The 26,827-nt window shown below is 39.0% G+C and overlaps 2 protein-coding genes across 3 annotated transcripts; one reads left to right on the forward strand and one right to left on the reverse strand.

Annotated features, from left to right (window-relative positions):
* Positions 1-23,578, reverse strand: LOC117084927. Its single transcript, XM_033213330.1, has 3 exons — positions 23,405-23,578; positions 22,364-22,693; positions 1-159 (listed from the first exon to the last, which is right to left on the reverse strand). The coding sequence occupies exons 1-3, from the start codon at positions 23,576-23,578 to the stop codon at positions 40-42; spliced, it is 624 nt and encodes a 207-aa protein (XP_033069221.1). The 3' UTR covers positions 1-39.
* Positions 22,595-26,827, forward strand: RPL34 (ribosomal protein L34). 2 transcript variants are annotated; one of them, XM_033214956.1, is made up of 5 exons: positions 22,595-22,670; positions 24,081-24,154; positions 24,235-24,334; positions 24,645-24,748; positions 26,696-26,827. In XM_033214956.1, exons 2-5 carry the CDS (start codon positions 24,090-24,092, stop codon positions 26,778-26,780), a joined length of 354 nt encoding a protein of 117 aa, XP_033070847.1. In that variant the 5' UTR covers positions 22,595-22,670; positions 24,081-24,089; the 3' UTR covers positions 26,781-26,827. The 2 variants fall into 2 exon arrangements, with proteins under 2 accessions (XP_033070847.1, XP_033070848.1); XM_033214957.1 differs by lacking the exon at positions 22,595-22,670 and adding an exon at positions 22,739-22,782.

Consider the following 26,827-nt stretch of genomic DNA (forward strand, 5'->3'; position numbering starts at 1 on the left):
CCTCTATCTTACTTTTGCTTTTCTTTCTTTCCTGTCTTCTTAGTCCTCTCCAGCTTTCTTACTCTTCTCCCGCTCCTTCAATAAAGAAGCTTCAAAAGCAGTCTCCATCAGCATGCATAACCATGAATAGGGCAAACTGATCAAAAGAGGCAGTACAGCCTAAAGGATAAAAGGGCATGGGTTATAAAGTCAGAAAATAGTGAGTTCCAGTTCCAGCTCTGCCACTTAACAGAGGAGTGATCCTCGGCAAGTTACTCCTTAATGTGATATAAGGAAAATTAGCACTATATCTACCTCATGGATGTATAGGGTGATTAAATGTGATTAATAAATGCAAAATATTGGCCAGGTGCGGTGGCTCACACCTGTAATCCCAGCACTTTGGGAGGCCGATGCTTGAACCCGGGAGGCGGAGGTTGCAGTGAGCCGAGATTGCACCATTGCACTCAAGCCTGGGCAACAAGAGTGAATCTCCATCTCAAAAAATAAAAACATTTAAATGCAAAATCTTAGGACAGCGAGTCACAAATTAAGCTCTCAATGAATGGTAGCAATAATTAACATAAATTAAAAGTGCCGGCCAGGTGCAGTGGCTTATGCCTGCAATCCCAGCACTTTGGGAGGACGAGGCGGGCGGATCACCTGAGTTTGGGAGTTCAAGACCAGCCTGACCAACATGGAGAAACCCTGTCTCTACTAAAAATACAAAATTAGCCGGGTGTGGTGATGCATGCCTGTAATCCCAGCTACTCGGGAGGCTGAGGCAGGAGAATCGCTTGAACCTGGGAGGCAGAGGTTGCGGTGAGCTGAGATCGCACCATGACACGCCAGCCTGGGTAATAAGAGGAAAACTCCATCTAAAAAAAAAAAAAAAAGGCCATCCACCTGGTAAGAGACAGCTAAATTGCCTAGATTGCTTTCAATTCTCCACTTCACAAATATAACAGGTTGGGCATGGTGGCTCACGCCTGTAATCCCAACACTTTGGGAGGCCAAGGCAGGTGGATCATGAGGTGAAGAGATCGAGACCATCCTGGCTAACACAGTGAAACCCTGTCTCTACTAAAAATACAAAAAAAAAATTAGCCAAGCGTGGTGGCAGGCGCCTGTAGTCCCAGCTGCTCGGGAGGCTGAGGCAGGAGAATGGCATGAAGCCTGGAGGTGGAGCTTGCAGTGAGCCGAGATCCCAGCACTGCACTCCAGTGCAGTGGGCGACAGAGCGAGACTCTGTCTCAAAAAAAAAAAAAACAAATATAACAAAAAAATTCATATGTGGCTTATGTAGATAATAATGCTATTCTCCAAATACTTCCAGACCTTTTGCTCAGCACAGAGTAGGACTGCACTTCCTAGCTACTTACTTTATCCTTGATGATAAGTGTGATGAAGAAGCTGCTTTGGTGGAGGAAATGTGAGTTGAACTGATATGTATTACTTAAGGGTAAAAGCTTTCAGAACCTATGTAGAATTTTAATTAACTTTCAGATTACTAGTGAATGTCTTTGTCACTGAATTACCTATTAACATGCTTTACACATTTTCATTTTTTTTAAATTTTGAGTTTTTTTTAATATAGGATTTCTATGTCTACGCTGGGTCTGTGACTATTGAGCACTTGAAATGTGGCTAGAAATGAATTTTTCATTTCATTTCCTTTCATTTAAATTTAAAACTGAAGCAGCATTTTGGTAAATGTACATTTTACTTTAACTGTTATGTTAAGATATTGTTATTGTTTTATTATAGTGCACATTTTTCTTATATTATACATTTTATATATTTATACATATATTATTCCTTATGTACTATACATAAAAAATATTCTTATGTATTATTTCTTATGTATTATACATAACATATTCTTATGTATTATTTCTTATGTATTTTACATAAAAACATCACCAATGTAGCCAGTGTCAATGGACTGATTTGGTTTGAATGATTTTCTTCTATGAACTATGTAACATTGTAATGTGTTTATTTGAATATTTTATGCAAACAGCAAGAGTTATGGTGATACCTACTTAAAACATCTTTGATAATTAAATTTATCCACACTGCCAATCTCTGCCTTTTAATTAGCATATTTAGATTACTTATATTCAAAGTAATGATTGGTATGCTGGGCTTAAGTTGGCTATTTTATTAATTGTTTACTGTTTGTTCCCTCTGTTTTTCATTCCTCTGTTTCCTCTTTCTCACCCTTCTGTGGGTCACTTGAAAATGTTTTAGAATTACATTTTGACTTTATAGTTGTTTGAGTATATTTCTTTGAATAGTTGTCTTAATGGTTTCCCTAGGTATTATAATACACTTGCAAAATTTATCACAGTCTAACAGCGTTGACTCTTTTTTTTTTTTTTTTTTAGACGGAGTCTCGCTCTGTCCCCCAGGTTGGAGTGCAGTGGCACGATCTCCACTCACTGTAAGCTCCGCTGCCTCCCGGGTTCACGCCATTCTCCTGCCTCAGTCTCCCTAGAAGCTGGGACTACAGGCGCCCGCCACCATGCCTGGCTAATTTTTTTTTTTTTTTTTTTTTTGTATTTTTAGTAGAGACGGGATTTCACCGTGTTCGCCAGGATGGTCTCGATCTCCTGACCTCATGATCCACCCGCCTCGGCCTCCCAAAATGCTGGGATTACAGGCGTGAGCCACCGTGCCCGGCCAGCGTTGACATTTTACCACTTTGAGTGTAGAAACTTTATTTCCATTAGGTGCCTTGACTCTCTCACTTTTGTTTTTTTTTTTTTTTTTTTTTTTGAGACGGAGTCTCGCTCTGTCGCCCAGGCTGGAGTGCGGTGGCCAGATCTCAGCTCACTGCAAGCTCCGCCTCCCGGGTTTACGCCATTCTCCTGCCTCAGCCTCCCGAGTAGCTGGGACTACAGGCGACGGCCACCTTGCCCGGCTAGTTTTTTTGTATTTTTTAGTAGAGACGGGGTTTCACCGTGTTAGCCAGGATGGTCTCGATCTCCTGACCTCGTGATCCGCCCGCCTCAGCCTCCCAAAGTGCTGGGATTACAGGCTTGAGCCACCGCGCCCGGCCCACTCTCTCACTTTTTTAAATTGAAATGTTTGTTCAGCTAATTGTAGATTCACATACAGTTGTAAGAAATAATAGAGATAGATTCCTTATATACTGATTCCAGTTTTCCTCAATGGTAAAACTTTACAAAACTGTATCATAACAGTAAAACTAGGATACTGACATTGATACAACCCACATATCATATTCAGATTTCCCCTGTTGGAATCATTTGCACGTGTGTGATGTATTCAGTTCCATATCCATATATATATATATATATAAAGTTCCATATACATATATACACACACACACGCACATATATACATATGTTTGTATATATCCTTGATGTTGCCTCTGTTGCCCAGGCTGTAGTGCTGTGGCACAATCTCGGGTCACTGCAACCTCCGCCTCCCGGGTTCAAGCCATTCCCCTGCCTCAGCCTCTCGAGTAGCTGGGATTACAGGCTCCTGCCACCACACCTGGCTAATTTTTGTATTTTTAGTAGAGACAGGTTTCACCATGTTTGCCAGGCTGGTCTCGATCTTCTGACCTCAGGTGATCCACCCGCCTCGGCCTCCCAAAGTGTTGGGATTATAGACGTGAGCCACCGCGCCCGGGCAAGTTCCATATATTTTTATCTTCTGTGCAGGTTTGTGTATCCACCACCACAGTCAAGATGCTGAACAGTTCCAACACAACAGGGAGTCCACCTGATGCCTTTTACACCCACATCCACCTCCCTCCCACCTCTGTCAACTACTTTTTAAGATTCTAGACTAACAAGATGACTAATATCCTAAAATATCCTGCAGTCTGCAGAGAAACTTGGAATAAAGTACAAATTAAATCCATTACTTCCCATCCCTTCAGAAATTATCAAATAATCATAAAAGGCAGGATATTGAAATTGATGCAATCTACTGATTATATTCAGATGTCTTAATTTTACTAGCATTTATTTGTGTGTCTGTGTGTGTTTATATATTGTTTTTGTCTTTATTTTTATTATGTGTTTATATATTGTTTTATACAATGCTATCACCTGTGTAAGTCATGTACCCACTACTACAATCAAGATATTCAACAGTTCCAAAACACAAAGATCCTCTGTGTTGTTCTCATAACCACATCCTCCTACCTTCCCCCGCCCCCACCCTCTGGCAGCCGTTTATCCTGGCAATATATATCCATTCCTAAAACTTCGTCATTTCAAAATGTTAGAAAAATGAAATCATATCGTATACAACCTATACGTGGCTTTTCTTATTCAGCATAATACCCTAGCGATTTATCCCTCCCCACCTCTTAAACATAATGTCTTAAGTATTTCCTCCACATACATTGAATACCACATCCGATTGGTATAATTTTTTAATCCTGTGATGGGCAGAATAATGCCCACCCTCAAAGATGTCCACATCCTAATCCCCCCAAACAGTTAATAGTTTATGTGGCAAAGGGGAAGTAAGGTAGCAGATGGAATTAAGGCTGCTAATCAGCTGACTTTAAAATAGATTATTCTATACTATCAAGGGGAGCCCGATATAGTCATAAGGATTCATAAAAGTGGAAGAGCAGCCAGTCTTAAAGCCAGAGTCGCAGCTACTGGGGAGGATGAGGTGAGAGGATTGCTTGAGCCAAGGAGTTCCAGGCCAGTCTGGGCATTATAGCAAGACTCCATCTCACACAAATATACAGACAGACAGACAGACATAAGTGTGGGAGAGAGAGACAAAAAAGAAAACCAGAGGGGTAGCAGTGTGAGTGTGAGATGGACTCAACCAACATTGCTGTCTTTGAAGATGTAAAAAAGGTGCCATGAGCCAACAAAAGCAGATGTCCTCTAGAAAATGGAAAAGACAAGGAAATGCATTCTCCCCTGGAGTCTCCAGAAGGAATGCAGCCCTGCTGACACCTTGATTTTAGCCTAGTGAGACTCATTTTGTGCTTCTGATCTCTAGAACTATAAGATAATACATTTGTATTGTTTAAGCCCTTGTGTTTTGCAGTTACTTGTTAAAGCAGCAATAAGAAACAAATTTAAACCATTAAACATAATTTTTAAAACTCAGGAGATAAAAAATATTCTATTACAGTTACCCTGTTTTTTCTCATTCCATTGTTCTTTCTTTCTTTCTAAAGTTCCATGCCTGCTGTTATCATTTCCTTTGAAGAATATCCTTAGTCATTCTTTAAAGGTAGGTCGACTGGTAATTCTCTTAGCTTCCTTTGTCCGAGAATAAATTAAATTTAAACCTAGTATTGTAACTATAATAAAATCATTTTTATAGCTTAAAAATGAACCAAATTTAAACATAAAATGAATGCATACCACTAACGCAGAATAAAATGGAGATACAGAAACTAGTACTACAACTGGGCTATTAAAAGAAAAGGACTGAAAGAAAGCATGTCACAAATTCTATGATGAATGGAAACTGCAATTTGCTGTAACACAGCAAAATGAAAAAAGCTATTTGTGTGTAAAAAATATTTTAAGCAATAAATTAGACAATATTGAAAGACATTTTAAGTAAATACATAATGAATTTGATAAGACATTTCCTCTTGGAAGTCAAAAAAGAATTAAAATTGTAGTTCAAAATAGAAGTTGAATATATGACCAAAAAAATCCTTTATGGTTCTTAACAGGATCTGAGATTATAATTTTATTTTACTTTATTTATGATTTTAAGACAAAGTCTTGCCGTGTTGCCCAGGCTGGAGTGCAGTGGCACGATCCTGGCTTGCTGCAACCTCTGCCTACCAGGTTCAAGCGATTCTCATTCCTCAGCCTCTCGAGTAGCTGGAACTACAGGTGCACACCACTATGCCTGGTTAATTTTTTAATATTTTTTGGTAGAGATGGAATTTTGCCACGTTGGTCAGGCTGGTCTCAAACTCCTGACCTCAGGTGATCCACCCACCTGAGCCTCCCAAAATGCTGGGATTACAGGCATGAGCCACCGCACTTGGCCCCTGAGCTTGTAATTTTAGCCAGCTAAACAATGTGTTGAATTCTTACAGAAAGAAAGGAGGGAGGGAAGGAAGGAAACAGAAAAGGAAGGAAGGAAGGAAGGAAGGAAGGAAGGAAGGAAGGAAGGAAGGAAGGAAGGAAGGAAGAAAGGGAGGGAGGGAGGGAGGGAGGGGAAAGAGAGGGATGAAAAATGAAAGTTATTTTTAGTCAGATAGTAAAATAAATTATTTCAGTTGTGGAAATTTTGCTAGAAAATTATGAGAAAAAGACTAAAAAATATATTTTACAAAAAGTGAAAGACCTTCAACTAAGCCATTAAACAATGGCTCACAGATTACAAGAACTTTCTAACAATACAGTATCAAAGATCAATTGATTAACAATTCAAAAAGTTACAAGTACTTTTCGGATGATGTGATATAAGAGACAATGTCGGCTGGGCATGGTGGCTCACGTCTGTATTCCCAGCACTTTGGGAGGCCGAGGCGGGTGGATTACCTTAGGTCATGAGTTCAAGACCAGCCTGGCTACCATGGTGAAACCCTGCCTCTACTTAAAAAAAAAAAAAAAAAAATTAGTCAGGCATGGTGGCAGGCACCTGGAAATCCAACTACTCAGGAGGCTGAGGCAGGAGAATCACTTGAACCTGGGAGGTGGAGGTTACAGTGAGCCAAGATTGCACCACAGCACTCCAGTCTGGGCTACAAAGTGAGACTCCATCTCAAAAAAAAGACAATGTCTATTAATACTTTGGGTATACTTGTGTCTCAAAGGACTTCCAAAATTATGAAGTTTTATTAAATTGGAATTAAAAACATGTAAATTTCTGGAGTAGTTTTTCATCTTTTATAACCATCAAAGAAGAATTTGTGCCTGTAATGACAGAGGGTGGCCCATCTATGTTAGGTAAAAATCCAGATTTGTTGGTATGGGAAGACAAGAGATTTTTATTTCATTTATTGCTTTGTTCCACTGTGTGATATGTACTGAAAATCTCTGTGCTCAGTTTTTTAAAGCACACTGTATGAAAAGTGTTATGGAAGGCCGGGCGCGGTGGCTCAAGCCTGTAATCCCAGCACTTTGGGAGGCCGAGACGGGTAGATTCACGAGGTCAGGAGATCAAGACCATCCTGGCTAACACCGTGAAACCCCGTCTCTACTAAAAAATACAAAAAACTAGCCGGGCGTGGTGGCGGGCGCCTGTAGTCCCAGCTACTTGGGAGGCTGAGGCAGGAGAATGGCGTAAACCCGGGAGGCAGAGCTTGCAGTGAGCTGAGATCCGGCCACTGCACTCCAGCCTGGGCGATAGAGCGAGACTCCGTCTCAAAAAAAAAAAAAAAAAAAAAGAAAAGTGTTATGGAGTACAATTACTTTAAAGTCATTTAGGGCCAGGCGTGGTGCCTCACACTGTAATCCCAGCACTTTAGGAGGCCGAGGCAGGCAGATCACCTGAAGTCAGGTGTTCGAGATTAGCCTGGCCAACATGGCGAAACCTGGTCTCTACTAAAAATACAAAAAATAGCCAGGTATGGTGGCGGGCACCTGTAATCCTAGCTACTAGGAAGGCTGAGGCAGGAGAATCGCTTGAGCCCAGGAGGCAGAGGTTGCAGTGAGCCGAGATTGTATCACTTCACTCCCATCTGGGTGACACAGCAAGACTGTCTCAAAATAAATAAATAAATAGCTGGGCATGGTGGCTCACACCTGTAATCCCAGCACTTTGGGAGGCTGAGGCGGGTGGATCATGAGGTCGGGAGTTCAAGACCAGCCTGGCCAAGATGGTGAAACCTTGCCTCTACTAAAAATACAAAAAATTAGCCAGGCATGGTGGCATGCACCTGTAATCCCAGCTACTCCAGAGGCCGAGGCAGAGAATTGCTTAAACCTGGAGGGGCAGAGGTTGCAGTGAGCTGAGATTGCGCCACTGCACTCCAGCCTGGGCTACAGAGTGAGACTCCATCTCAATAAATAAATAAATAAATAAACAAATAAATAAATAAATAAATGTTATTTAGTATCTATACACTAATGCTATAAATCATTGCCAAGTTATGGAACTTTTGAAAGAAATAGAAGATGATTATTTTTGTAATCTTGTGTTCTCTGCCTGTGCTCGTTGATAGAGTTGTGGAAGAATTTTTAGAAAATACTTTTAACTCCAATTTAACATGTTCCTGAATTGGAAGGAATATTCAATAATCAAAGACAAAATGACAATATGATTTATGTTTTCTCACAGATATCACACTACATAGGAACAAGCTAAATTTTAAACTCCAAAAGAACGGAAGAGCTTATTTGTGACTTAGCCAGACAGGAACAACAATTTATGTTGAAATTGAAACTCTTCATAATAAAAATCAGCAACAATGACTTTATCCATTTCTTTTTTTTTCTTTTTGTTTGAGACAGGTTCTCACTCTGTTGCCCAGGCTGGAGTACAGTGGTGCAATCTCAGCTCACTGCAATGTCTGCCTCCTGGGCTTAAGTGATCCTCCAGCCTCAGCCCCCTAAGTAGCTGGGACTACAGGTGCGAGCCACCATGCCTAATTTTTATTTTTATTTTTTGTAGAGACAGGGTTTCACCATATTGCCCAGGCTGGAATTGAACTGAGCTCAAGCAATCCACCCACCTCACCCTCCTAAAGTGCTGGGATTACAGGCGTGAGCCACGATGCCTGGCCAGAATGGTTTTACTTTTTAATGTGACTAAAAATTTTAAATTACATATGTGACTCACATTTTATTTCTAGTGGACAGCACTGATGTAAATATCCTTTGTTTTGGATGTTGCAACTTTCTTCTCCTTGTCTATTAACTTTGTTTTTGGTATCCTTTGCTGAACAAAATGCCTTACATTAATGTAGCTAAATCATCAATTTTTCACTTATTGTTTGTACTTCAGTGGTTTAATAAACTTCACAAAGGTAATTCTTTATTTTCTTCTCCTGGTTCTGAATACTTAGCTGTCTCATTTAGGTCTTTAATTCATTTAGAGTCCATCTTTGTATAGCGTAATGTAAAAGTCCAGCTTTTTCTCCAGATGTGAGCCAGTTTTCCCAAAACTATATTCTAAACAAGGCATTCTTTTCCATTTTTTACCACGTTTATTGTATATCAAATTCCCATATGCACACAGATCTATTTCTGAACTCTCCCTCTGTTCCATTTGTCTATCCTTACACCAGAACCACATTGCTTTTGCTTTGTAATATTCCTTAATAACTAGTAGGTTGAATCACTCATTCATATGGTGATATAAACATATCAGCCTAAAACATCCCAACCAAAGTTTCTTTGCTTTCGTTTTGCTTTATCTCAGCAGCTACAGAGTTTGGCCTTTTAAGTAATATTAATAAATATTGCCATTAGAACTTTCTTTGACTGCCTTTTCTTTAAGGATGTTTTTCTTAGTAAATCTTCTAGAGCTGTGAAAGAGTAAAAACTCACCTGCTCATATCTGAAAAACCACATGGATGATGAGCAACCCTCTACTGAGCACCTGCTATTGCAACTGTCTCTTGTATCAGTTAGAGTTCCTTGCCTTCCACTGGTAAAAATCAGTGGAGGAAAAGCTGAACAGCCAGGATTCAAGGAGAACCAGAATCAAGGTTGGCTTTTCTAACCTTCTCTTACTCAGTAAGACATGAGTTCTCCTTCAAACTCTTCCTCTCATACCTGTTTTACATTTTTTTTTTTTTTTTGTAACTGTTTTCTTGAGAAAGGACAAATGTTTTACCTCTTTCTTAGTATGTGGTATCTTCAGTCTCATATTATTGTCATTAACATTTATAATATTATCTATTCTCTGAGCAGCCCTTGCATCCTTCTCTTTCCCTTTTTGTTTGTTACCCAGAGTTGGCTTCTGTTGCCTGCAACTAAAGAATCATGATATAATTTTTTGGTCTCTTTTAATTAGTTTAGACAATTAGACTCCTGGACATTTTCCTGTCACACACTTTGTGTCACACGTGCTTGTTGTGGTTTATTCTTGACTGAATCTTTATGAAAGATACAAAATTAGAAATTTTTAAAAAATGTTTTTTCCCTCTGCATTTGGTACGGTATAGGGATTAAGGCTGGAAATCAGGGTCGGGTAAGGGGCACAAAACACAAATAGAACAGACAGAATAAGAGGACAGAAGAAACAAAGGGGTAAGTTTTCTAAATATGTTGAAGTGCCCTCCCCTCAGAGAGATTAGATCAGGTAGAAGCAACAGTTTGAGAACTGATGTAAGGCTGAAAAATGGGTGCTGGGGGGTGGGGGTGAGGTGAGAAAAGTAGTGTAGTGAATGGCCAAGGCTTTAAGGGTTTTTAAATCCTTTCGAGAGAAAAATGAATGTAAGGTCCAGATTCAGCAGAAAGTCTCTCAGGATTCATGGAAGTCCATATTCTGAGGTAATGGTGCTTGAGCCTACAACAGTTACAAGAATTTTCAGGAAGAATTTTGGTTTTTAAAAATATATATGAATTATTGCTTATATAATTTATTTCTATTTTCATTTTTTTTTTTTAATATAGAGTCTCACTCTGTCACCCGCTGGAGGGCAGTGGCAAGATTCCAGCTCACTGCAGCCTCTGCCTTCTGGGTTCAGGCGATTCGTGTGCCTCAGTCTCCCAAGTAGCTGAGATTACAGGTGCCTGCCACCATGCCCGGCTGATTTTTGCATTTTTAGTAGAGATGGGGTTTCACCATGTTGGCCAGGCTGTTCTTGAACTCCTGACCTCAAGTGATCCACCTGCCTCGGCCTCCCAAAGTGCTGGGATTACAGGCGTGAGCCACCGTGCCCAGACAGAATTATTGCTTATATAATTTATATTTGGGGATTGACATTAGTAAATATAGAAGTGGGGGAGCAGGACATAAATGCAGGGAGGGGGAATCAATGGAGCTTAGGAGTGAAAGACTGTTGTTTTACTTCAGTATTTCCAGTCCCTCACACTGCACTGACACAAAAAGAACCCTCAAATGCTTATGACTAAATGGGTAAGTTGATGAATGAATAAATTAACAAAAAATCAGGATCTGTGAGCTATTCTGAAGGATTTCAGAGATGCTGCACATTTGTAAGAGTAGGAACGACTATGGAGAGAATGTTCTTACATAGTTCAGTTTAACTGAAATATTTGTGAGATACATACTCTGTGCTCTGCAAAGCAGAGGAACACTCCCTACTCTTACATAACTCACAATTCTGTACGCGAACAGGGAGAAATTGCAATATTAATAGCAATTATATGACACTGAAGATACCACACAGCAAGAAAGAGGTAAAACATCTGTGCTTTCTCAAGAAACCAGTTTTAAAAAGAAAAAGTAAAAAGGTATGAGAGGAAGAATTTGAAGGACAGCTCATGTCTTATTGAGTGGGCCAACACTGAGGATGTGGAATTTGAAATATGCCTTGAGGCACTGGTAGAATTTCCAAAGACAAAGGTGTTTCACAGAGAAGAAAAAACAAAAACCTAAGCCTGGAGATGGGAAAGTATAGGATATGCCTACAAGGGCAGGTTGTGGTCATATTCAGAAGACCTTGAATGCCATGCTAAGGAATCTGTATTTAACTGTAGGCACTGAAAACCACTTAAATTGTCTGAATGAGAGAGTTACATGGTTAAAATCAGTGTTTTAAAGAAAATGTGCCTGTCAGAGTTTTGTAGAACCTTGCTGCTCAAAGAGTGGTCAGGGACCAGAAGCATGGGCTTTGCCTGGGGGCCTACTAGAAATGCAGAATCTCAGGCCCCCATCCCAGACCCACAGAATCTAAACCTGTCCAGTAGCAAGAGCCCCAAGCAATTTGTTTGCACATTAAAATTTGAGAACCACCAAGATAGAATATAATAGAAGAGGAAGACTTGACCTAAGAAAACCAGTTAGAGGACTAGGCCAAAGAGAGCTGAACAAAGAGGGTGGCTAATGAGCGAGCCCGGAAAGGGAGAAGACAGAAATGACACAGGGCTTTTAGCCTGGATGGCGATGGCATATTTCTGCCTCATTTTCCTAATAGATTAATCCTCTTCCCTTATTCATTAAAGTCATTGTTTTCTATTAATACATCTTTTCTACTTGGTTCTTCTATTCACTAGCAAGCACTGCTTCTTTCTGATTGTGCTCACAGGTCATAAAGCAAATGAGAAACTTTCTTGAGCCTCGTTCTTAAGGGATGCAGATTGCAACTACTGCTGTGCTATATGCTGGAGGAAAGAAATCACATAAAGCGATTAGAATGGAGAAAAAAATAAGTGAAACTATCTTCTCATGTACTTCAGGGTTTTCCTCCCTTCTGAGTTTAATACGAATCAAACAGGTGCGCATTCAAAGCATGCAAGTGTGTCTTCATCGGCTTTTAATCATCAGCTTGAAGAAAATTCAGATCTCTCAGAAAGAGAGAAAAGTAAACAGCTGAGCACTATGACTCATTTACACTTCAAATATACTTTGAATTGGTTATTCCTCAATTAATCAAATAGCTGGTGTATCCCTAAAGTAGTATAAAGTGACACGCTGTGTGAAATCAATTTTTCTTTCCAAAATCATTAAATCCAGTAGCCTGTGACTACATCCCTGCTAATTCTGGTACCAGTCCTTTCATCCTCCATTAACTTTGGCACGCCTAACAGGCTGTCAAGAATAATTTCCCAGGATGTAAATAATTCAGAAATTAAAAATTAATAAATAATAACAGAGAACTACTGGGAAATAGGCTGGGTCAATTAGTGCGCTCTGCATTCTGTTTCTTCACAGCAGGGGGAGGCAGCCACATTCGTTACTTGAATCTTCCTTTCGATTCTGCGGTCTGATTTACAGCTCTTCATTACTGGATCCAGTCAGACGCAATTACCTCCATCACTATCTCAGTTCCTAACTTCAAAGAAACGAACGTTTTCTTGTCTGCTTTTTTTCTCCTTGCAGCAGGCTCAGCTTGACATCCCTGGAATTTCTTCCACGCAGACTAATTAATAAGTCTTCGACTTATCATATTCACTTCTCTTCTTTGATGTGCTACCTTAGTCAATCATCCCATTTAATTAGAATTTCAATGATAACTTTACTTATCTTGTGGCTAGATGTAAATTAAAATAACGGGATTTTAATTCTCTTTCGTATGGGGTTATGACATTTTGGAAGAAAAAGTTTCAACACAAACATGATATTATGTACTTTTTACTTTTCATGTGGGGGTGGGGGAGCATTTTGCAAAATTATTTTCTTCTTGCTACAAAAGAGTATTGCTGTTGAGCAAGCAATAATAAAAATGCACTGGATTTTTCTATAGCATCCTTTCACCAAGCTTTCATAGGAAAACAGTTGTCTTCATTTGCATAAATAATTGGAACAAGACACAGGTCATGGAGCAAGACACAAAGGCAGTGGCTACGTTTTGGAAAAATAAAAATTAAAAAAAAAAGGATCTCCAGAAAGTTAAGGAGTTGACACACTAATCCTTTTAACTCCTTTTGCCCTTTTTTGTCAATCCATGCTATTTTTCCATTTTGATAAATTCTATAGTGGTTTTTCTAGAGTTCCCCAAAATACCACAAGGAAATAAAAAGGTTCTCCTAAGAACCCACCAAACATTAGTAAGGTATAAGATGTAACAGTGATGTGTAAAACTGGTTAATAAGGAAGAACAGAAGGCAGCATTTCATTTACAGAAAACAATACTAACACCAATTATCTATTGAGCAGCCATAGTGTGCCAGCCTCAGCCATGTGCTTTATCTCCGTTAATTCCCCCAGCACACCCACAATATGGGATTCCCACTTCCATGTTACAGATAAAGAGACAGTCTCAGTGAGGTTAACTTGCTTTCTGAAGGTCACAAAGGTAGCACGTGAGGAGAAAGAAATCAAAAGAGAAGGCACAAGAGAAACAATTTAAGCCTTTAAGCAGAGCATTTAAAAATTTCCATCATCTGGCTTCAAACTGCTTGCCAAACTCATTTTCTTCCTACTCTACTACATTATCTCATCCAGAATAAAACTCCAGGCATGAGTTTAGTATCTACCGTATTATATCTTATTAATAATATATGCCTTATTAATACATTTTTGATGGTTGCTTTAATGCTTATAGACATAGGCAGAAATTCAGTCATTGTGGTTATAAATACTGGGCATGTTTGTATATAAAACAGCATGGTGACCTCAATCATTATATATACATTGTTTTTAAATAGCAAGTACAAATAGAAAATCATATACTACATATACAAGCTTTAGAAGAAGAAAATAAGCTTTGCTCAGATTTTCTTAATTTTTCCCAGGAATAGAATTATTAGCTGTTTCATTGGTTGCTTTTAAAAAGTTACTAACAATAGGAACATAAATGGGAATTGCACATAATTATTCTACCCTTAATCTCAATCATTCCCTTCCTCTACTCTAGTTAAACAATGTCCACTAAGACAACAAGCAGAGGCTACAATGACCAATAGAAACTTAATTCATTAGTAAGATGTGAAACCACTGCATTTATGCCATTTTGAATCCAACCTTTCAGGGATTTAGTACAGTTGTTCTTTCACAATAGAACTTGGCTCATTTGCTACTTAAGACATGATTATTTAAATTAAAGTTAATTGGTTTCCTTACTCCCCTTTAGGGCTTTAGGCTCAGAACATTTCTATTAGAAAAATCTAATTTGTTTCAAATTCCTATTTCTAAAATTTACAGTGGTTATTTAGAGTGGCTCTGATATTTTAACTCTTTGTAGCAAAAGTTGTTGCTAAATTACAGCTCAAGCAAGCCATGACATATTTTAAATGTTTACACTGAACCAGTTAATCCTTTTAATACACAAAATGTATTGTAACTTATATACAGTCTTGTGCTGCATAATGACATTTTGGTCAATGACAGTCTGCATACATAAAGCAGTGGTTCCATAAGATTGTAATGGAGCTGTAACTTTCCTATCACCTAATGATGTGGTGGCCATCACAACCATCATAGTATAACATGTTACTCACATGTTTGCAGTGATGCTGGTGTAGAAAAACCTACCATCCTGCCAGCTGTATAAAAGTATAGCATATACACTTATGTACAGTACATAATGATTGGAATGATAATAAACGACTATGTTACTGGTTGATGTGTTGACTATACTACACTTTTCTCGTTATTTTATTTATTGTTATTTTTTTGAGATGGAGTCTCACTCTGTCACCCAGGTTGGAGTGCAGTGGTGTGATCTTGGCTCACTGCAACCTCCACCTCCCGGTTGAAGCCATTCTCCTGCCTCAGTCTCCCAAGTATCTGGGATTACAGGTGTGAGCCACCATGCCTGGCCTCATTATTTTAGAGTGTACTCCTCCTGCTTACCAAAAATAAAAAATAAAAAAACTTAACTGTAAAACAGCCTCAGGCAAGTCCTTCAGGAGGCATTCCAGAAGAAGGCATTGTTATAATAGCAGATGACAGCTCCATGCATGTTATTGCCCGTGAAGACAAGATGGGACAAGATGTGGCAGAGGAAGACAGTAATATTGATTATCTTGACACTGTCTAGGTCTAGACTAATGTGTGTGTGTGTCCGTTTTTAACAAAAGGGCTTAAAAAAATTAAAAAAGAGAATGAAGCTCATAGAGTAATGATACAAGGACAGAAAGTATTTTTGTACAGCTGTACAATGTGTTTGTGTTTTAAGCTAAGTGTTATTACCAAAAAACCAAAAAGCTAAAAATTTGTTTTAAACTTTATAAAGTAAAAAAGTAACAGTAAGCTTATTAAGGTTAGTTTATTATTGAAGAAAATTTTTTATAAATTTAGTGTATACAAAATATATATAGCATACATATACACTATATATACTTTTATATATAGTGTAAATATACACTATATATTTATATTTATATATTATTATATATTATATACAGTATATATTTGTATATTTGTATATATGCTATATATTTATATATACACTACAACTATATAGTGTATATAAAGTGTGTAGTGTTTATAAAGTTTACCGTATTGTATAATAATATCCTAGGCTTTCCCATTCACTCACCGCTCACTCGCTGACTCACCCAGAGCAACTTCCAGTCCTGCAAGCTCCCTTCATAGTCAGCGCCCTACACAGGTGTACCATTGTTTATCTTTTATACCATATTTTTCTTCTACCTTTTCTATGTTTAGATATGTGTACATACATAAATACTTACCATTGTGTTATAATTGCCTACACTATTCACTGCAGTAACATACTGTACAGGTTTGTAGCCTAGAAGCAGAAGGCTATACTATAAAGCCTAGGTGTGCAGTAGACTCTACCATCTAGGTTTGTCTAAGTACACTCTATGATGTTCACACAAAGATGAAACAACACATTTCTCAGAATGTATCTGTCATTAAGCAACACATGACTATAATTGGCCTATTCACAAATAATCACAGGATTAATTAAGGCATTTTTTAAGAGATCAAGTAAAGAGATTAAAAGCAGGAAAATAGCTTGAAGCAGGAGGCGGAGGTTGCAGTGAGCCAAGATCACACCACTGCACTCCAACCTGGGTGAAAGACTGAGACTCTGTCTCAAAAAAATAATAATAAATAAAATAATGAGAAAAGTATAGTATAGTCAATACATACACCAGTAACATAGTCATTTATTATCATTCCCAAGCATTATATACTGTACATAAGTGTATATGCTATACTTTAATATAAGTGCTAGGAGAAAATTTAAACTCTCATCTTAATAGATAGTGAGAAGGCAACTCATAAATTAATATCCATTCCTGACATGGTTTAAAAAAAGAAATGGTAATCAGTGGCTATTTTCTTATTAACATATGTCATAGTGGAGAAACATGGATGCTTTCCTGCATTTGGGAATAAGACAAAAATGCCATTAATCTAGACTACTATTTCTATTTAATATTGCATTTGAGATATTAGCCAATGGGATAGAACAACAGGTGTAAGAATTAGAAAGGAAGAGGTAATATCTGAAAAAAATAAAATCAATAAAAAGTTAATACCAATCATAAGATAATTCAGTAAGGTAGCAGGGCATACATGAATAGACAAAACTCCATAGCCTTCAATTTAAAAGAAAACAATTAAATGGAGTAGTGGGAAAGAGTATACCACTTATGTTAGCAACAAAACAGATAAAATACCTAAATCTAATAAGAAATGTACAGAGCTTTTAGGGATAAAACTTTAAGGACACAGCAAGTAGATATTCCATGTTCTTAGATAGGATGACTCAGGATCATAAAGATGTCAAATCTCCCGAAGTTAATATACAAAATTGACACATAAAAATGTCAACTTTTGTCTGGAGTTAAACAAGTTGATGCTAAAATGTGTATGTAATAATCAGTAAGAATTGTCAATAAAACCCTGAAAAAGTAGAACAACATCGGGAGGGATCAGTCTTACTAGATATTAAATCATATTATACAAAGCATCTTGAATTAAAACAATGTGGTCTTAGAAAATGAGTAAATATCTAGGACCTAAAATCAATTTTTCATAAAACCAAAAGAAACATCAGACAGTAGAAAGAGATCCTAAGAAAACCCAGATAACGAAACATTGAAATAACTACGCTAAATGTGTTTAAAGATTCAAGGAAAAAAATCAAGACTGAAAATTTCAGCCTAGAATAGGAAATATAAACAGAGAAACAAATTGAAAGTTTACAATAGAAAAATGTAATAACTGAAATTATAAACTTGATCGATGGTTTTAACAGCACATTAGACATTGCTGGACTGGAAGACAGGTCAGAAGAAAACAGAATGAGGCATGTAAGAACAAAAAGATTTAAATATTAAAGAGAGGGAAAGAAATTATGATGGTTTTAAAATATAATCTTTAAATCACTGATAATCTTTCCATCAAGAATGAGGATATATGTCTACTGCCTTCAAATCTTCTTAGGTTTGTGACACCATTAACCAATAGAGTATGACTGAAGTGAAGCTATGTGACTTCCAAGGCCATGCATCTTCTGTTGTTACTCTTAGAATGCTTTTTTCCTAGATGCTTTCTCTTGAGAACCTCCCTCCCAGAACCAAATTGCTGTTTGTGAGAATTCTAAGCTTTATAGAAAGGCTATATGTAGTTGCTCTGGTTGACAGTTCCACATGAGAGCCCAGCCTTTGAAGCAGCCCAATCCAGGCATTAAATGAAAAAGAATTCAGATAATTCCGCCCTCTACCCCCACCCCGTGATGATTAATTTCTTTTTTTTTTTTTTTCAGATGGGGTCTCACTCTGTCACTCAGGTTGGAGTGCAGTGGTGCCATCTCAGCTTACTGCAACCTCTGCCTCCCAGGCTTAAGTGATCCTACCACTTCAGCCTCCTGAGTAGCTGAGACCACAGGTGTGCACCACCATACCTGGCTAACTTTTTGTATTTTTGGTAGAGATGGGGTTTTGCCATGTTGCCCAGGCTGGTCTCACACTCCTGAACGCAAGCAATCTGTCCACCTTGGCCTCCCAAAGCCACTGGGATTACAGGTGTGAGCCACCATGCCCAGCCTGATGATTAATTTCATGTGTCAACTTGACTGGGCTAAGAGATGCCCAGAGAGCTGGTAACATTATTTCTGTGTGTCTGTGAAGGTGGTTCCAGAAGAGATTAGCATTGGAATCAGTATACTAAGTAAAGAAGATTGCCTTAACAATGTTGGTGAGTATCATCCAATTTGTTGAGGGTCTGAATAGAAAAACATGTGGAGGAGAGTGAAGTTTCTCTCTGCTTAAGCTGGGACATTCATCTTATCTGTTCTTGAACATCAGCACTCCTGGCTTTTGGGCCTCTGGACTCAGACTAAGGCTTATACCACCAACTGTCCTGGTTTTCCAGCTTGCAGATGGCAGACTGCAGGGCCCCTCAGCCTTCATAATCACATGAGCCAATTCCTATAATAAATAAATAAATGTATATCCTATGGGTTCTGTTTCTCTAGAGAACCCATGCACACCTTAGCTGTTCAAGTTACCCCCGAGTTGAGGCTCCAATCATTACATAGTAAAGGCAAACTATTCTCATTATACCATGTAGAAATTCCTGATCCATGTAATCCATGAGCATACTAAAATGGTTATGTTATGCCACTAAGTTTGCAATGGTTTGTTACACAGCAACTGATTACCAGGAGAAATATCTTGAGATACAGTGATATGGATACAGTATGCAACTGCAGTCCCAGAAAGAGAGTAGGGAATAGGGCAGAAACAATATTTGAACAAATAAATGGGTGAGAATTTTCTAAACCTCATGAAAGAGATCAAGATATTGACTTAAATGTCCCTATCAACCCACAGAATAAAAAGAAGAGCAAACCTAAGCATATCATACTAAAACTACTAGAAACTAAATCTAAAGAGAAAATGTTTTAGAGGACTACTAGAGAAAAAAGACAAATTCTCTTTAAAGAAGCAAAAAAAAAATTATTATAATTTCTGACTTCTCAATAGATTATGGAAGTAAAAAAGAAAATCCAATATAATTATATATTCAAAGTACTGAAAGAAAGAAAAAACAACTGCCAATAATGAATTCTATTTTTAGCATAACAAAAGCTGTTGGTGTCTTGCAACACATTCCTTCATTCTCCTTCTAATTTTGGCTGCATTTTTAGTCTACAGATTAGTAATCATAATCACATGTACAAAATCCCTTAAAAATTTCTTTTAGAGACAGAGTCTCTCTATGTTGCCCAGGCTGGCAAACTTCAGCGGAAATGTAGTGGTGCAATCTTGGCTCCCTGCAACCTCCACCTCCCAGGCACAAGTGATTCTCGTGCCTTAGCCACCTGAGTATCTGCGATTACAGGCGCCTGTCATCACGCCCAGCTAATTATTGTATTTTTAGTAGAGACGAAGTTTCTCCATGTTGGCCAGGCTGGTCTCGAACTCCTTGCCTCAAGTTATCCACCTGCCTTGGCCTCCCACAGTGCTGACATTTACAGGCATGAGCCACCACACCCGGCCTAAATAACCTCATTTGTTTTTTTAATCTCTCTTTGTTCTCTGTTCATTAATTTCTGTGTGCACTTACTACATACTTTACAAATTTTTGTGAAATTAAAATAAGGTGAACCTATCATACTTTTTTTGGCTTGGACTGGGAATCTTTGAGGTTTAACATTTGCTTACTTAAGGGTTTTTGGATGAAAGCTATTAATTGTAATGTGGTCAGATTTATTGTTCTTTTCTGAGTTTGTGCTTTTTGTGTCTTGTTTAAAAAATCCTTTTCTACTCCAAGGTCTATAAGATATTCACCTATATTTCCTAATAAATTAAAGCCTTATTATTGACTCATTTAAGGTTTCTTTTTTTTTTTTTTTCTGTGTAGAGTGACTTAAGGATACAATTTTTTTAATTTCATATGTATAACCATTTTTCCCGACTTCATTTACTGAATAGTCACAAATCTTTCCCCACCAATCTATTACCTTTGTCATATACCAAAGTTTCATACATCTATTATTATTACTATTATTGAGACAGGATCTCATTCTGTTGCCCAGGCTGGGGTATGGTGGCACAATCATGGTTCACTGCAGCCTCAAACTTCTAGGCTTAAGTGATCCTCCAGCCTCAGCCTCCTGAGTAGGTGGGACTAAAGGCATGTGCTACAACACCTGGCTAATTTAAACAAAAAAAAAAAATGCAGAGATGGGCATCTCGCTATATTGCTCAGGCTGATCTTTAACTCCAGGTCTCAGGCGATCTTTCTGTACCAGCCTCCCGAAGTGCTAGGATTAACAGGCATGAGCCACTGTACCTGGATGTCTTTGAAGTTTTTAATAAGATCGCCATATCTCTCTCAAGACTGATCAAGAAAAAATGCAAATACAAATTTAAAGAGAGGGAAAAATAGTATTATGGAACTGGATTAAGTATCTTAAGGGAAAACTACAATAATGAGACCACTATTCTTATCCACTGGAGTGGGTGAAGGCTCGGACAGTGATGTAAACAACAATATAGTGCGGCAAGGGCTCCCATCTCCTGTTCTCTTCTGCTCTGCAAAGTCTCTCTTGAAATATAGAGAACATATTGCAAGTAAATACATTCATTAGTGCATTTATTCAAAAACCACATTTGTCTCTCTATGCAAGCTTCCATCTCAATGCCTGGCACAGAGACGAAAAAGATTTCAGAAGACAAAAATGAAAGGACTGGAAAAGAGGGAAGCAGCTGATGACAAGGTCAGGGGAGAAGCAGCTATTTGAGAGTGAGCAGAGGGAAGGATATAACCAGAGCCTTCCATCTGGTGTTGTGACAAAGATGGCAGCGATGTGAGGCTTGATAGAATTAATAGGCCTCACAGTTCAAGACAGACTACATGCCCTCAGTCACTTGCCTGCTTTCTTGATTTGCCAGATGGATTAGAAACCCTAGAAAGAAATTTGAGTGGGTACTGGGATATTCTACCCAAATCCTCTCTTCTGGGGCAATGCAGCTGCCTCACAGCTCTCTTCCTCACTGGACGTTACCTTCAGCTTCAGGAAAGTGCTTCACCCATGGTCAGGGAGCAGCATGCCGAGAACTGGCTGATGTGGGAGCACAAAGGCAGAGCTTCCTAGCTTGTTTGGGACAACTATGATGTTTATTCTAATTCCAGAGCTCCCTGTTGGAACACTCGCGGCCTCAGTTGCAACCACGTTGTGAATCACCTGACCACGCCTTTCTCAGCTTCCTGGAGGTGCATTCGAAGAGCGCTCCCCATAAACCAACACTCAAGTCTCTCTGAGGTGTGTTTCCAGGCAGCCTAATCTAAGACTAAAAACTTAAAGGCCCCTTTTAGCATTCTCCCTTAGAGCCCAGGCAAAGAGTTCTTTACTTTTTTAGAGGTCATGAATCCGTTTGACAGGGTGATGAAAGCCAGGGACCCTCCTCTCAGAAAAATACACACGCACGCTTAATGTAAAATTTTACGTACTGTTTTAAAGGTTAAACTTTACCATCCATGAAAAGCCTCAAGTAGCTCTTTGTACATAATCATAAGATTAGCAATCATTTACTGAGCACTTCCTCTCTATAAGGCCCTGTGCTAAGTGCTTTAACTTCATAATGCCTTTGATCATGACATAACACGGCAGGGTAGTTCCTAATATCTTCCTTTTAGAGATTTAAGGGCTTGCTCAAAGTAACACAGCTAATAATTAGCAGACACTGGATTAAAATCCCAATTTGTTTGTAAAGCTTGTGCTCTGAATAAATGACAAGGAAAGAGAAGGGAAGGTTAAAGAAGAGAAGGTCCTCGAAGGTCCCTTAACCATAAATGTCAAGAGTTGGGATTTAAACCAGGTCTAATGACAGAGCTGGAGTCCTTTAGATTAAACATGTAGCTTCCATGAAAACGAAGGAAGTTGACTTTGTCCCACCTCTGCCCTTTGCGGCTTGTCATTTGCGTTTGTTTCTACAGAGATTCCCAAAAGGTTTCTGCGTGGCTTTGATAGAGACAGCCAGTGTGCAACCCCGCCTACAGAGGGGCGGCAAGTTGCTTGCAGTACAACGTGGCGGTTCCCTGCATCTCCGCCCAAGTCGGAGAGGTGCGTCGGCTTCCGTACAACAAGGATACGCACTCTCCGACGCGCCGCTGGTTGACGCAACTTCCTGTCCTGCGCAATTCTATTTGACCTTTGAACTCGCAAAAGCTTTTTCTTCCTCTTCCGGGGACGTTGTCTGCAGGTATGGCTGTTGTTCTTTTTTCCCTGTTTTTATTTCCTTCACAATCGGCTGCCATCCGAGGAGCTGAGGAATCCTAGAGCTCACAGGAGCATTCATTTGAGCTGGCGTAGGGGTAAGGGGCACAACAGGGAGGTTGGTGGTGAGGAAGTTCCTTTCTTTAATCTTCGGAAATCCCTTGTTTTTGGTGGCCCCTCCAAAGCCGCGAGTAGCCAGAGCTCACCACCCGGGACTTTGCTCCTTTCCAAGTGCAGCGTTTGGAGACAAACGAGTTGTGGTTTGGCGGTCTGAGACTGGAAAATCGCCGAACGTTTTCAGATTTTGCACCCACGTTTCCACAGCACGCGTGTACACCTCCTTAGTCTTTGGGAGGGCAGGGACCGGCAAGTTCGGGTGGTGGTTTCGCTATTTGGCTTCTGTTTCCAAGGTCCATGTCTAGGAAGAGAAAAATTTGTTAGTGAGAGAGAAGTTTCTGTCTTGCTTTTGGAAATGCAAACAGAATAGTGGCTTCATAAATCACTCGCACTGACTTTACGTGTCAAGTTTTGGCGTCTGGTAGTTGTGTTTTAGTTTAATTTTATAGTGAGAGGCTTGTGACGACAAATGCAGGCTGTTTTAAATAACAAAATATTGTTATGAAATGAAGTGGTTACAAGGTGTGGAATGGGAAGACTTAATTAGTTCAAATATTGATTATGTTTTACTTTGGGTAGTTCACTTAACGAAGTTGCTCATACGCATATCTGTGTAACCGATTTGCTAAATAACATCAAGTTGCCAGAAGTGGGAAGAAAGCAGGTGCCATAACCCAAGGAAACTTGGGTAATATCAAAATTAGTATTAAAGGGTATGCCTTTATGCAGGTGGTGCTTTAGGGCAAGACATTGAACGCTGATACATGTGCCAGGCATTGTGTTGGGAGGGATAGCTCACGTCGTTTAGTCCTAATGACAGCTGTATAAAGTAGGCAGAATTCCCATTTTAGAGATAAGGAGGCTAGCTCCTTGCCCTATGTATTCCCAATAAATGGCATAGTTAAGGATTGGGCTTCAGAGCTCACTTCTTGTGTCTTTGTTTAAAGCAGTGTTTCTCCAACTGGCCTCGTAGGCCTTTTCTGGACACCACTCCAAACAAAATCAGACTCTGAGTAAGGAGCCTGGTCATCAGAATGTTAAGGAAGTACCACGTTTGATTGCCATCAGGAAAGCTAACATTCTTGGCCTCTTGTTTATCAGTCGCCTTTAAATACAAGTAGTTTTGAAATGTGGAAATCTTTCATAAATAATGCATCTTAATTTAAGGGTGTTACATACAAGGATTTGTACGTGAATGAAATAAACCACATGATGTTGTTTTGAGATATTATTTACTATTACAATTGAAAGACTTGATGTTACTCTGTTCTTAATTTAGGCACTCAGAATGGTCCAGCGTTTGACATACCGACGTAGGCTTTCCTACAATACAGCCTCTAACAAAACTAGGCTGTAAGTATTTCTAAAAATTTTAAGTATATATTATCATTTACTCTACAAAATGCTAACCTATTGACTGTTTCACTTTCTAGGTCCCGAACCCCTGGTAATAGAATTGTTTACCTTTATACCAAGAAGGTTGGGAAAGCACCAAAATCTGCATGTGGTGTGTGCCCAGGCAGACTTCGAGGGGTAAGTGTACCTTTTACTTTGAGCAGCCTAACAAGTCTTGAACTTGTTGAGCTTTCATCCCTTCATGGTGGAATGAATCAAGGAGAGGTTACCACTAAGAGGGTTGAGAATTACTAATCATCCATGAGCCAAATCTGCCAAGAACACAGACTTTAAACCAATCTGAGAAATGCGGTGAAATGCCTTTCAGATAAATCAGTACACCATTTCCCTTTGTAACCTACTTTAAACTTGCCTTTAACACTTAACAAAATTTAGGGAAATTTCTGTTAAAGCATCACAAAATAATCTTAATGTTTTTCTTACGTAGGTTCGTGCTGTAAGACCTAAAGTTCTTATGAGATTGTCCAAAACAAAGAAACATGTCAGCAGGGCCTATGGTGGTTCCATGTGTGCTAAATGTGTTCGTGACAGGTAAGTTAAATGCTTAAATGGGCTTTCTTTAGCAGATTCTTGTGTGTGTGTTACACTGTCTGCTAATGAGTACAATGGTGAAACAATTCATTTTAAACCAGTTGCATTCTGAGAATCCTTCCTTCACTATGGATAATTGATGCTGCACAAAGCAAGAAATGATATTCAGAGTAACAATTTGGGGACGTATTTATGCTAGATGTGGAGATTAAAAGGAACTTGGTTTTGTTCAGGAGGTGGGTAAGAAAGTCTCTCTTAGTGATTTGGACAAACATAGATGGAGTGTGGAAGGTGTTAAAAGTGTAGGAACAGAAGAGCTGTGTGTTCTCATGTGACTGGAGCATAGGTTTTCTACAAAGGTAGAAAAGCCAGATTATCGCCAGGTGCGGTGGTTTACGCCTGTAATCCTGACACTTTGGGAGGCGGAGGCAGGCAGATCACCTGAGGTTGCGAGTTTGAGACCAGCCTGACCAACATGGAGAAACCCCGTCTCTACTAAAAATACAAAAAGGCATAGTGGCGCATGCCTGTGATTTCAGCTACTCAGGCTGAGGCAGGAGAATTGCTGGAAGCTGGAAGGCACAGGTTGTGGTGAGCTGAGATTGCGCCATTGCACTCCAGCCTGGGCAACAAGAGCGAAACTCTGTCTCAAAAAAAGAAAAGCCAGATTATGAGGGATTTTACAGAATAAAAGGTAGATTAGCTTTATTTATTTATTTAGAGACAGCGTCTCGCTCTGTAGCCCAGCCTGGAGTGCAGAAAGGGCATTCCAGGCAAGGAAAGGACAGACTGATCTGGCACATTGTGGGTGAAAATGGAAATGTACATTGGATTTAAGTCATGAGTTTAAAGCTGAGGAAGTTTGGCTTTTTCCCCCCAGCCTTTGATTCTAAAACTTTGCTGAACACAAAATCAGATGGGCACATTTATTAAAAATTTATTAAAAATAAAAATTCTCAGGCCTTATCTCCTGAAGATTTGAACTTAGGTTTACAGGATAGCTTAGAAATTAGCATTGTTAGCTGTGATGCTGAGCAGGTCTGCATGTGGTCTGTGCTTTGAGTAAGTTAAGGGAATTTTTAAGTGACATCAGTTGTATGTGTGTCTGATAGGATCACTTGGGGGAGATTTGAAGAAATTAGAAAACCCAGAGTTTTGAGGCTAGGTTATTTGATAACCAGGGTTACCAATGGGAAATGGGGTGGGGGAAGGTTTAAGTTGAAGCAAGAGGAGTGCTTTACCTCTCTTGGTAACTGATTGAACAAATGCTAGGAAGACCTGCTTTTTCCTAGGTCCTATGCAACACTGTAATGATAGTGATCTGTAAAATGCATTCCCCAGGTGGAGGTTCAAAGATGAGAAAATCTTTCCAAATTTAATCCTCATAAACTTCCTGTTAAATAGGTGTGAAACTATTTTGTACCTTAATATAGAGAAGGTAACTTGTCCAGTGTGCAGCTAGTGTATGGTAGAATTGGCCGTAAACAGGCTCTAAAATCCTTGCTCTTGGTGAGGTGTCTCTTGCTAATATCCCTTTACCTTTTAGTTTAGTTTGTAGCACATAGGCCCTTCTGTGTTGTTTTTTACTGGGAATTTCCAAAAATATGGTTAAAATATTCTAAGACATTTTGCAAATCAAGAAATACTACTATTCCTGGATCCTAACAATAAATTAGAGCTCTCGTAAGTGGTCTCCTGTGGGGATGACTTTATAGTTTATCTTGACTGAGAAGGAGGACAGATAACTACTGGCATGAAATTGAAGGATTATCCTGCTTTAAATGAATTTCAGCTTTTAAGTTTTACTCTGTATTTGTGGGCTTCCTGTAGTTTCCTGGGTTCCCTGATTGCTTTGCTTAGTTCTTTTACAATGTTTGCCTTCTCTATGCTAAATAAAAAATGAAGTTCATTTTAAAGAAACGATTAATTTGGTATTTTCCTTTCTAGGATCAAGCGTGCTTTCCTTATCGAGGAGCAGAAAATCGTTGTGAAAGTGTTGAAGGCACAAGCACAGAGTCAGAAAGCTAAATAAAAAAAATGAAACTTTTTTGAGTAATAAAAATGAAAAGACTTGCTGTA

This window comes from Trachypithecus francoisi, unplaced genomic scaffold (genome assembly GCF_009764315.1).
Source record: "Trachypithecus francoisi isolate TF-2019V2 unplaced genomic scaffold, Tfra_2.0 Lachesis_group1, whole genome shotgun sequence".
In the NCBI taxonomy this organism is placed as follows: Eukaryota; Metazoa; Chordata; class Mammalia; order Primates; family Cercopithecidae; genus Trachypithecus; species Trachypithecus francoisi.